The sequence below is a fragment of the Monodon monoceros genome, unplaced genomic scaffold (assembly GCF_005190385.1).
Source record: "Monodon monoceros isolate NGI ecotype Baffin Bay Population unplaced genomic scaffold, NGI_Narwhal_1 Super_Scaffold_12, whole genome shotgun sequence".
NCBI classification, from domain to species: domain Eukaryota; kingdom Metazoa; phylum Chordata; class Mammalia; order Artiodactyla; family Monodontidae; genus Monodon; species Monodon monoceros.
The window spans coordinates 29,739,402-29,752,471 of record NW_021703768.1 but is presented as its reverse complement, the minus strand read 5'-3'; the positions used below and the strand labels follow the sequence as shown (position 1 = coordinate 29,752,471).

General features: G+C 39.4%; 1 protein-coding gene across 1 annotated transcript in view; it reads right to left on the bottom strand.

Annotated features, from left to right (window-relative positions):
- SPEF2 (sperm flagellar 2) overlaps nt 1-13,070 on the bottom strand; it is a 174,360-nt gene that overhangs the window by 94,804 nt on the left and 66,486 nt on the right. The window contains 4 exon segments of the mRNA XM_029218282.1: nt 6,371-6,627; nt 9,277-9,380; nt 11,305-11,366; nt 12,726-12,786. Coding sequence (XP_029074115.1) covers nt 6,371-6,627; nt 9,277-9,380; nt 11,305-11,366; nt 12,726-12,786 — 484 coding nt within the window.

Sequence of the window (13,070 nt, the reverse complement as noted above, 5' to 3'; positions counted from 1 at the left end):
AATGTTTAACAAAATGTTGAAAAAGTATAGTTTTGGGATCAGAATTCAAATTTCCCTTGGAAATTGGGGAAAAGGAGGTAAAATACAACATTAAAGAGGAGCTGTAGTTTTAAGGTAGAGCGTCTTGGGACTGACCTTGAAGAGATGAGAATAAAAAATGATGGTTTGTCATGAATAACAAATTAGGAAACAATTAGAAAATCAACACCATGCTGTAAAAGCTAAGAATGAAATAGCAAGGTGGCCATAAAGTCAAATATGCAACTTATTTGTGGATATCATATTACAGTACAATAAAGCGATTAATCTTTCTTTCTAAACTTTATGATTTTTCTAGAAGAGACATAAAGGAATATACGACAAGAGACCAAAACCAAAAACGATCTCAACTTCTCTGATTGAGTCTTATTCAGGATTAAGGTACAAAGTCCAGAATACTCATGAATTCAGAATAAATGGAAAATCATAAAGAGGAAAAAAACGCTTGAACTAGATTAAAAGGAATTAGATTACTCAGTCAATGCAAGAGAACATTGAAGAGCGAATTAATAGTGTTCAAGAAAATGAAGGACCTTCACAGGATATAGCAATCGATTATCCTCCCTTTACATTCATGATAGAAAAAGAGGAAATTAAGTATTATAAGTAATTTAGAAATGACTTAAGGTATATGGGAGGATATGCATAGGTTCAATGCAAATATCACACCATTTTATATAAGGGACTTGAGCATCCTTGGATTTTGGTATCCGAGGGGGTTCTGGAATTAATCCCCTATGAATGCTGAGGGGAGACTGTATTACATTATTTTATATTCACAACAAAACTTGTGAAGTAGGATTGTGATTCTAAAATTGTCCCAAATGGCATAGTTCATAAATGACAGAGAAAGGATTTGATTCCAGTCAATCTAATTCCAAGCCCTGAACTTCTTTTTATTTTTAAACGATTTCTTGAACTATACCTGTCAAAAAGAATGCATACATGATTATACAGCTCAATGACTTCCCAAACTGAAAACAGCACCCAGATCAAGAAACAAACATTATCAGCCCTAGAATCCCCCTCATATTTCTTTACAGTCACTATAAGTGACTAAAGTTATCCATCCAGAGCCTGCACTCAAAGCCTCTCAGTACCTCTCCCCATATTATGAACACCGCTGTTCCCTCTCAGGCTGACCAATGGCCCAAGGCACTGGCTAAAAACCCAGGCAGCCACGTACTCTTCCCTTCTGACAAAAGCTTATGCTCCCACACTGGCTGAACCTTCTCCTTAGGTCTCCTGGTCTCCTACCAGTTGGCTTTGAGTCTGGGCCACTCCTCTCTGCCCAGCCCTGGCAGGACTGAGGTTCAGTCTTTGAGGCCGCTTGGCTTTGGCTGCATGAAGGCTGCTTCCCTGTGATGACATCCTTCAGGCTTCCCCATGGACCCCAAGCATTGCAGGGCCATGCTGCAGGCAATGCTGGTGACTGGGCTCCCACACCCCAGCCCAGGCCTCAGGACCCCAGCCCACTTGTCTGGGAGGAGGAGAGAATAACACCTTTATTTTGAAAATCTGTCCTCCTTTGGCTTATATGACATTACTCTCCCTGGATTTCTTCCTTTCTCTCTAGCTGCTGCTTCTAAACACTTCTTCCTTTGCTCTCCCCACTAGCTGTCTTGGCTGTCATCCTGGGTATTTTTTAAAATACACTTTTCTTCCTAGATGATTTGTCTTACCTTCAAGCCCTTAACTTTAGTACACACTTCCCTCCTGACATCGAGACCCATTTATAGAACTGCCCTCTGAACATCTCAGCTTAAAAGTCCCATAGGTACCAGGTACTTCAAGTTCAACATGTCCCTAAAGAAACTCTTGTGTTTCTTTCCATATTGTCTAAGTGAATGGTATTATCATTCAAAAAATTGTGCCAGTCAGCAACTTGAAGTCACCCTGTTCTCCCTGCACTAAATTCACAAGAAAATGAATGCCCCCATCCCCACTGATCAGTAAGTTCTATAGTTTCCCCCTAAATAGCACCTGAAGCTGACTCTTTTTACCTTGCCTCTCTAGCTGTCTTAATGCCTTTGTTGCTTTTCAGATGGTGATAGTTTTATAACTCATTTCATTGCTTCCAGTCTCACTCCCCTTCCAATGCATCCTCCACACTGCAGCTAGAATGACCATTACGAAAAGCATATTGAATTGCATTAAATCTCAGCTTTAATAGAATTCGGTGACCTCACATGGCTTCAGGATAAAGTTCAAACACTTTAACTTGGGGCAAGACTTTTCAGCTGTCCCCTGCCTACCCTCCAGGCTCATTTCTGTCACTCTTCCACACCCTGCTGCCTCTCAGTCCTAATGATAAACTTGCTGTTCTCTAGACGGACCCTGCTTGCCGATTCCCTCGCCCTTCCTCCCTGTCTTGGTCTGGTAAATCTCTTCCCATGCTGGGCTCACCTAGTATAGCATATAAGTGACTATATTATAATAATCAGCTTACTTTTGTTTCTTCTCCCACTACATTGTCAATGACTTGAGGACAGGGACTTGCCCTTCATTTCTGTACTGTCAGTTCCTGGCACGTTATAAATGTTAGATAAATATTTACTAGTGGCACCCTTTTAGCTCCCATCACTCTATAACAGTGTTATCTGATAAGACAGATCTTTCTGAGATGATGAAAATGTCTGCATCAGTGCTGTCCAGTATGATAGCCACTAGTCGCATATGTATGTGAAATGCGGTCAGTGTGACTGAGGAACTGAATGTTTAATTTATTAATTTTAAATCATTTAAATAACCACCTGTGGCTATTGGCTGCCTTGTTGGAAGTACAACTCAATACTATAACTCCTTGGTTCCTTAGCTACAATTTCCGCTAAATTCTTTGAAGGCGGGATCCATTTCTTCTTTATTACAGAATCACCAGTGCCAATCACAGTGTCTGGCATTTAGCGAGCACGCAATAAATAATAAGTGAATATGTGAATGAACAAGATATTTTTGAAGGATAGAATTTCATCTGTCCAAAAGAGTTCAGGTGGGGTCTTGCTTAAGATGGGGAGAGAAAATTGGCAAAGTGATCTTTCAATGGCCATTCCAATCTTACATTCTAAAAAAGAAAAACCTTAAGCTATGTAAGAGTCACACTTTATCTTAACTTAAAATACTTGAACATAAAAGCTGCAGATAGATTTTCAAAGTTGTGGACATACTTAGCCTACTCATTTCTGACCAAAACATGTAAGAACTATAAACTCAATGATTGCATACAAGTTTTTGTGATTTAGAAGAACCTAATCTAGTAGTTGGCTCAGTTCACTTCAGACCTAGAATATATATGATTAGAAATACATATAAAAATAAAAAATTAATAGTGCTTTAACACTAAGTTCTGAGGGTAGATAAATAAGATTATTTATGTGTATATGTACAAAAAACTTGAAAAAAAAATTCTCCCTGTCGTAGTGAATAAAGGGCAATTCTGAGCCTAGTTATAAGTAAGTGGTCTAGAATTAAGAAATTAAACTAGTTAGATGCTAACATCAGCTTTGATAAATTTTCCAGAACCATTTGTCATGTAATTTTGATAGGGAATTGAAAGAACTCACACTGGATTGAGTAGATTTCTTGAAAAATTTGTGCCAATTGGTTTCCTTCTATTTTTTGAAACACACAACAAATGCTTCCTAGGGATCCTCAAGAGGGTAGGCAAAACTTCTAAGGCCCTTGTAGGATTATAATCAGCTTTCAGGGACCATCTCACCCACAGGTCTTTGTGTGTACTTAATAATTCGTCATATCTTGAAAGCAAGTCAGACTGATTTGAGTTCAGGGCCTTATTCTGTCAGTAGATGGCCACGGATTGGCAGTATTCTTTGCCAACCGTCAGATGATCCTGAACAGGGATGAGAATTTGGCTGAACAAGCGGAATCATCACTACTGTCAGCATAGCTCCCTTGTATGGAGAGAAGTAAATTCTCCCTTTTGAGATCTGATGGACAGCATCCAGTTTAAACTACTGGGCTCAACAGCTGAAGTCATATCTAATGGCTTTGCCATTTTATTTAAGTAAACAATGAAAGGAAGGTCTCAAGAGTTTACAAACTCAAAATAAGGAAGAGTGTGACCTTGGACGAGTCAAGTGCTCATGCTTTAAATTTCCACCTATAAATAAAGCCACTGGAATAGATGATCCCCTAAGTCTCTCCTAGCTCCGAATGTCATTGTGTTAGTAGTAACAGCAATAATGAAAGAATGATGTTACCATTTGTTAAAGGGCAGTTTTTTAAAAAGGTAAAAGCAAGACACTCAAACAAATGTAAAATGACATCATCTAATTTTTCAAGTAATGAGGGAACCAGTAAGGTGTGATGTTACAACTAGTACAAATGACAATCTGAATAACAGACCTATTTACAGGTAGTCAGGAATGCTGAAATAGATGGTAATAGATGAAAGACTGGTTACTATGTATACGGCAATGTAATATTTGGAATCATCTTTTCAAAGTATAGAAATTAATTTTATCTGAATTAAATCAAATTCATTTGCATGTTCAAGAACCAGAATCATTCGAATTACTATTAGTCTCCTACAATTTATAGTTACAGAAGAGCTGAGTCAAAGCCAATGAAAGGCATAGACCCCTCTGAAACCAGACACTCCTCAGGGTCCAAAAGACAGTACTCAACCTTCTATTGAAAGGGTATCCAATAATCTTTTGTTCATTTCAAAGTCTTCCACTATTTTTCCTAGTGGATACTATGTGCCTAGTATCATGTACCAGATTCTATACTAAATGTTTAACATTTATCTCATTTAATGCCTGTGATATTGTGATATAATAAGAAATATATATTTGGACTGTGGCTCCTGACACAGAGCTCTGAAAACCCTTGTAATTTCCTGAGTGATAGAGGTAAAAGGAGCATTTATTTTTATTCATAATATGCCCCTTTCAACTTTATCTGAGTTTATGTCAAAGAGGTGACTCTTGGATGGTAGGACCTGTTGCCTGAGAAACCAAGTGACTTGAGGGCTAGAACTTTCAGTCCTACCCCCTGATCTCTAAGGAGGGGAAGGGACTAGAGACTGATCACCAATGCTCAATGATTTAGTCAGTCATGCCTACATAATGGAACCCCCATAAAAACTCTAAAGAAGGGATTCAGAGAGCTTGTGGGCTGGTGAATGCATCCACGTGCCAGGAGTGTGGCAGCCCCTGAAACTCCATGAGGATAGAAGCTCCTGAGCCTGGGACTCTTCCAGACCTTGCACTATGTACTTCTTCATCTGGCTGCTCATTTGTATCCTTTATGGCATTCTTTATAATAAAACAGTAATAGTAAAGTGTTTCCTTGAGCTCTGTGAGTTATTATAGAAAATTATCAGACCTGAGGAGGGGTCATGGAAACCCCCAATTTGTAATCAAGTCAGACAGGAGTGTGGGTAACCTGGGGATCCACTACTTGAGACTGGCATCTGAAGTGGGGAGAAGTCTTGTGGGACTGAGCCCTTAACCTGTGAAAACCTGTGATAACCCTGGGGAGTTAGTGCCAGAATTAGCCTAAATTATAGGACCCCCAGTGGGTGTTTTTCAAGAACTGGAGAACAGGGTGGTATGGAAAACCCACACACCTTTGGTGTCAGAAGTGTTGTGAGTAAAGAAGCAGTTTTCCTTTAATATCCAAAACAATACAATGAAGCATTCTATTATATAGGATGTGAAATGGAGGTTTAGAAGAATGAAGTACCTTTCCCAAGGTCAAATGCCTAATAACCTGGAAAGCCAGGGTTCAAGAATATGTGCTTTTACCCATAACCACTGAATTTGTGGAATAAAGTAATATTTTCATTTCAACAATGAGAAGTAGTTAAATAAACCAGGAATCTTGGCAAGACTATTTGACCTCAGTGTGGAAGGACTGCAGCCAACTGATACCTGCTCCTCAGTTAACACGCAATCCAAGGGAAGGATGTTACCAGATGCTTGCTTGCAGCACCAGTGTGGTTCATGAGTTTCATTTGGGTGGCACACCAAGATGTACTAGGTAGCTACAAGAAGCTCCTCCACGTATGCAAGCCTCGAAAAGGAGGGCGCCTCTCTGCCAGGGGGGCTGCCAAGTTGATGAAAGGGTTGAATGAGATGCTTGTAGTTGGCATGGAATTCTCCACGAGCTCCAGGCTTGGGCTACAGTGCTGAACACTGACGGAGCCCCAGGAGGCAACTGTGCTGGACTAGGTAATTCTTTGGAAGCCTAAATGGATTCTTTATTATCCACTTATAATTGTAAATGGGAATATTCACCATTTCAGGCAAAGAAAAATAAAGAGCTCTGAATTATAGAAAAGAATATTTTAAAAAGGTGTCCAGCTTACCCATGATGTCATTCATGCGATTCAGTGAGGAATTATCTGAAATATCTAATAACATGACAAAATCCAATGCAGAAGTGGGAAGAGGCACTTCTCTGGAAGTTGTATGGTCAACAGCCAATGTGGATATTTGTGATTTCTTTCCCTCCAGTTCTATGAGGTTTCTGTTGCAGCCTGTGAGTGCTTCCTCCAGAAGCTTTGCTTGGTTTAATGTCATTGGAAAGCCATCCAGGACCCAGCCTTTATATATAGGTATCTGACTAAATCAGGAAAGGACAAATCATTAACATTTTGATAGACACAAGTCCTTTAGGAATAATAACACAGTGAATCTTGCCTTTATCTTTCTTTCAATTTCACAGTAACCTCCTTCTGCATGAATTTTATTTCTTTACAGCCAGAATTAGGTTTCCTAATGTACCACAATCGCTCCCTTGCTCAAAATCCTTCTGTGGGTCCCTGCTGCCCTCCAAATCTATTCTAGAAGCCATAACATGGTATTTAAAATGAACTGGCCACAACTTACTTCCCTATAACTTCTTCTCTCACAATTTTGAACCATTCACTTTGAACACACCGATCTCCTCCCTGTTATGTGAGTATAAATTGTACTTCCTAGCTGGGTTCATAGGCTGTTCCTCTTTAAAATCTCAACTTCCTCATCTATACAGCGGGATAACATAACACACCTCACAAGATGCTGGTGAGGATGAACTGAAATGACACATTTTGAGAACCCAGCACAGAGTGTAGCATATGGTGGATATTCACATCGCCAACCTGGAAACTTCTTCCTACCCCACCCAATCCAGCATGGAGTCATAACAGCCTGATCTGAACTCCTCTGGACTCTCAACCACTGCGCCACCAGGGAAGCCCTAACTCTTATATTTCTTGACAGAAAAATTCAAGTGAGTCTTCTGTATCTCAGTTAGATTATAAGTTGCTAAAGGGTACGGGTCATTTCTTTGGTTTTTGTACTCAGTGCAGCATCCTCTATAGAGAATAGGTGCTCCAGGAATTATTTTAGTTCTTTAAATTGGAAAAAAACTTCAGCTTTGCTCTTCCAAAACCCTTCAATGATGTAAGATTAAGATTTTGATTTTTGGATAAAAAGTTATGACTTCATTTCTTTCTCTGCTAAAACTCATTTAAACAATTAGAATCCCTTTCTAAAGGCTTGGAAGTCTGCTTTGGTGCCTGTACATGATCCTTCTATCAGTGTGGCAAGGAAGAAGGGGGGAAAACCAAAGTTCAGAGAGGTTTTATTACTTGTTCAAAGTCATAAAATTGCACGTGACCCCAAATCCAGTGATCTTTCCACAGTATCAAGCTGCCTTCAAGTCACTGCTCCTATTACCCCTATTAGGCTACGAAGAGAAAGGAAAGCCTGCACTTTGCTTTGATAATTTGTCCAGAGTGTGGTAAGCATTCTGCACAGAATGAGTTTGTTGATTCATTGGCCTCAGCTAGAGGAAAGAAATTTCTTGAGCACTTTACCAGGTCTGAGGGACCTCTTCTCCCACCTCCAGTCTCAGGAGCTCCTTCAGAGGGAGGAGGAGGTCAGGGCCACACTTGTCATGATGTAGTGTGAGGACACCAGACAACAGGGAGTGAGGAGGCCTGGGCTTTGGCTCTTGCTACTCCACTAACCAGATACGTGACTGGATTGCCTAACTGAGCTGCCACGTGCCTTCCTTTCCTCACTGAAAAAGGACACATTTGGACTAAATGAAAGGATGTCAAACTGATGACAGTTCTCTAACGGTGCCTCAGGGGCAGAGGGGATGACGGTAGTTGTGGTGGTGGTGGGAGGGTAGTGGAGTTCTGGGGATGGGGTGTAGACACTCCAACTTCAGTGAAACCACAGCTAAGATCTGCTTTACAGCTGATGCTTTTCATATACAATTTTCTTTGAACAAGGACTCCCATGGCTTATTCCAGTACTGAAAAATGTTGCAACTATTAGAATGAGATCCCTTGCAGCTTTGAGAATAGCATCACTGTAGCCCAGTTTCTTCAGTGTTGCATTCAAAGAGTAATCAGTCCAAGATACATCACAACTGAGAGGCAACTTAAATCTTTAATGAGGTCTCTTAAGAAAACTCTAAAGGGGGAGTCCATTCCAGATGCCTGGCAAAACTTCTCCAAAACTTCCTGTTCTCACATCTCTCGGTCTTAACGTTTCTCAGGCAGCAGAGCTACCCCAAACCCCTCACTCACTCGAAGCTCTGCAACACCCTGCAACAGGAGCCTTGTTGATTCCTTTTTCCAGCCTGTTCAGCCTCATTTCTTTATTACACGGATCAACGGAGCACCTATGGCTTCTTTTAATTTCTCTCTTTTCTGTATTGTAAAGGAGGGCTGAGGAGAATCCTCTATCCTTAGAAAGGAGGAATTATAATATTATAGCCTACTTAAATTTTGTCTTTACCCTTATTGTACATCATCTCTGTGCTATGCATATATGTGAGTCCTTGCCTGTGAAACCTCTACTTTCTCATGGCCTTCCTACCCTGCACTGCCCAGCCTTTGGGTCGCAGGGTTCACTCCCTCCTCCAGAAACACAAAATGAGGAAGCACACTGGCCCGTGACCACATAGTTAGGGTCTCTCTTCTCCAAATCCCTTGGCTTTCCGAAGTATCTAATTTCTCCTTGAATTCCCCACACAGGATAGAACTTAACCTGAATTCACATCTGGGTGAATGAAGTCAAAGTTGGTAAAGGGTGGGGGGGGGGAGTGAAATATAGACATGTAAATCACAAAATTTATCTTTATCTTGCTGTGTTTTCTTAGGTAAATTCATTAGATGCTGAACATAAAAATATTTCTGTATTATCCTTTATACAACTCTATTTGATAAAGAACATATTAAATAGATATAAAAGAGAAAAGTGTGATACATACTTAATAGCATTTACCATGATGCTGACTAGCAATGTATCAGATATGCTCTTTCCTTTCTTCAGCAACTTTTCTGATTTTGCACCAAGCTGAGCACGCACAGTGAGCTGTGAAAATAAACAATGGTAGGGGACAGCTAATTTAAAAGTCAGATTCCAAATATTTGGAGGGAAAAAAATTAAATGGTCGTGTTCTCTGGTGAAGACACTTGTGATAGTTTAGCACAATTTTGGAATCAGCCAAGCGTTTAAGGAAAATGTATATGCAGATTTCGGGGCTCCTCCTCTGACTCCCTCCTTTCCAAGATCTTCCTCTTTAATTACCAGCTGCTCTGGCATCCCCAAACTTCACTCTCTAATACCTTAAATCAAAGAGATGAGGGCTTTCTTCTCGAGTTCTAACCACTCACGGCACGCAGATGCGGCATGTCCTCTGGGGTAACTTGCATAAGCCTGGCTTTTGCCCACTGAAGTTTTCTTCTGTCAATGGTCAAATCCCATATATTTTCTGCCTGGTTTTTGCTGTTTGCTTTTTTGCTGCCTGCTTCAGGCCCTCAGATAATTAGCTTTTGTATTTTGTCCAGCCTTTATATTGTTATCTGTAGGAAGGCTAGTCTAATTAAGCTACTTCATATCCACAGGAACATCCCTAGCGCCTATTCTGAAATAGAGTCAGCCACCAGAGTGAACATTTTATGAGTCAAATGATACTCTGTCTCTACTGAAAACCCTGCAAAGGCTCCTCCTTTACTCCCAATGTCCTCATCACTGCCTATAAGGCTCTGGCTGCCCTGATTCTTCTCCCTTTCCACTCATCTCTCTAACCTCATCCCTTCTCTTCCCCCACCTTGCTGGCCAACCATCTTTCTGCTTCAAGGCTGTCATCCAGCTATTCTGGCAGCCTGAAATGGTTCCCCAGATCCAGTGGGTGATTCTTTCAATCTGCTTAAATCTCACTCTCTCAAGGTGATCTCCTTACCCTCCTTTTTCTTTTTTGATGGCATCATCACAATCTAATGGTTCATATAATTCATTTATTTGTGTGTTTATGGTTTATTATCTCTTTCCATCTTTTAGAATGTAAACTCCATAAAGTCCAGGAACCCTGACTTTTTGGTTCACTGACATACCCACTCCCCCTTTACAACAACACATGGAACAAAGTATGCCCTTTGAACTGAATTGAATATGGAATTTGGGGGATTTGTAACTCAATAAATGTAAACATAAAACTATACTTAGTCTTTCTGTGAATTTACATTTAAAATACACAGGTAAAAATTATAAGTCCCCCTTTATCACTTTCTCTAAACCCATTTCTCTCCCATAGGTCATCACATTTACAGGTTGCTATATATTCTTCTAAAACTTTTTCTATCTTTAAGCAGTTTTGAAATCTAAAATATTATGAAACTGGTTTCCTTGATGAAACAAACAATAAGAGTATATACTTTTATTTATTTACTTTCATTTTATTTAATAAAATCCCACTTGATTAATCTGACCATTCTATTTGACGATCAAAAATGTTTCCAATATACAGTAAAGCAATACTATATATAGAAATATTAGTTTGCATTAGAAGCAATAGCCTATAGATTGTTGTAAACCTTTTTTCAGGGATTAATAAAAAACTCTGCAGAGTCAACAGTAAGTCTAAGGATAAATTCTGGAAAAAAAATCTTTAAAGGTAAAGAAATTGTGAAAGGAAATAAAAGTCCTAAATTAAGAGGTAAAGAAAAACACATAAATATAAATTTGGCATAAGTCTAAAATTTTTAAAAGCACGTGTTTACTTTCTTACCTGGCAAAACTGAAAGCAATTTCCACTGCTTTAGATTCAAAGAATATTAAGAGTATAAAAAATAACAAGTAGATTCAGGTTTAGCTAATTTCACCATCAGATTTATTTTGAGCCAAAGAGGAGCACGTTGCTATTTCATTTCATTTGAAGATGAAAATGCTGTGAAGAGGCTATGAATCAAAACACATTTCAATACACTAGTAGCCAAAGTTAGGTTATAGTACTTACTTCAGAGGAACGATCACTTGCTACGACTTCTTCAGCTTTTGGTGTTTTTCTAGTATTGGTACCTAGCAATAGAAAAAGTGGTAAGAACATACTCTGGTATTTACAGCTAACAACCATGTCAACATTTGACCATCTATGGCTTTGGACATGTGGGTTATTGGATTCAGCTATGCCTGAGACACTCAGAGGAAAGAAGTAAAAGCATCAGCACAGCATGGCGTTTACCTTCATTCCACAACATTAAGTCCCGGCCACTGTGTGGTTTGGTGTTTTCTATTTCCTTCCAGTATGGCTCACTCAGAGCAATATCATTAGAAATACTTTAACAGAGTTTGGGTTCTCTTTCCAGAAAACAAGCCAAGATCTCAAGAGATGTCATTAAGATGTTAATTTGTTACGTTTTTACTTTCCTGGATTATCAAGTTACAGGTAACAAACACTTCTGAATGTGGAAAACTCTAGAAGTCAGAGGATTTTTTTAGTTAAATTCAGTGGAAAACATAAGTTTTCAGAGTCTGTTTATAATTTACTGGACTTCTGTAATAGAATATGTCACAAAATATACTTATGATAGTTTAAAAAAATCAATTAAAATTATCTTGTAAGAAGCAAATAACTGAAACAAGGGACAGGTTATGTTCTTTTAAAGGATGGGAAACTTGACTGCTCTGACGGAGTTGCCTGCTCATAATAAATGTGCACGTTGTTCAAGGGTGATAGCAAGAATGGTGATGACACAGAAGGAACCGATTTTATGCTAGAATATGAGGCAACGATTGAATATGGCAAACTAGCACAAATAGAAAAGACATTTAAGATTTAAAATTGTTTTCCTTCAGTGGTTCTACCAAGGATCTGAAGGATTAAAGCCCAGATCCCAAGGGAGGTAACGTTTCGTTGGGTTTGGGAAGCTTGCTTCTATTTGCTTTGCCCAAGGCTGGGAATAAACTTAGCTTTATCTAAGGAACCACTGCTCAGGTGGATGGAAGAGACAGAGCTGCAGCCTTCCTCATCACAGTGAACAAAGCAGCAGCTTGCAGAGAGCACAGCAGTACTCCCCCCAACTGCATGGGTGAGAAGAAACCATAAACTACTGTCTCCCTGCAAAGCCAGGAAGAGTGACAATGATTTAGCCTGACTGTTTTCAAAACCACAGCAAAACTGAGCAACTACTTGAAGGGGTGTGAGAAGATTCCTTTGAAATTGTCATCTCTTATCCCCAGTTGTAGACAGTGGTTAGGGACGTCTGGGTTTATCTTGCTGTCTCTGTCACATGACCATGTAGACAGCCATGCATCCCTCCCCGTCTCCCCTTTCTTTCCCTGAAAGCTGGTTTGTGCTCACATCCGTGTGCTCTTACTGTTTGTCTATTTGTCTCTCTCATGAAAATGATGGATGATTTGTTTCGACATCTTACTTACTAAGTCTGCTTTTATCTTCTGTTTCTGGTAATGTTTCAGCTGAAAATACATTTTGCAGATCCTTTGGGGAGGAAACACATGCGAGCACACATGGAGAGATTTTAACATTGTCATATTTTAATAACATTCTTAATTTTATGTCTATAAGTAGGGTTTAAAAACATAGACTATTTTATCTAAAACATTAATGATACTAAGAAGAGCTCAGTGAGTTCTGGAAGCAAACAAAATTTGATAATTGTACTTATAGAAACACACAGTAACCCATGGTATAATCTGTCTTTCAATTTCTATGTAAAATAAAGCAACTGCCATTTTGAAAGTATAATGGGAGCTGAGAAAGCG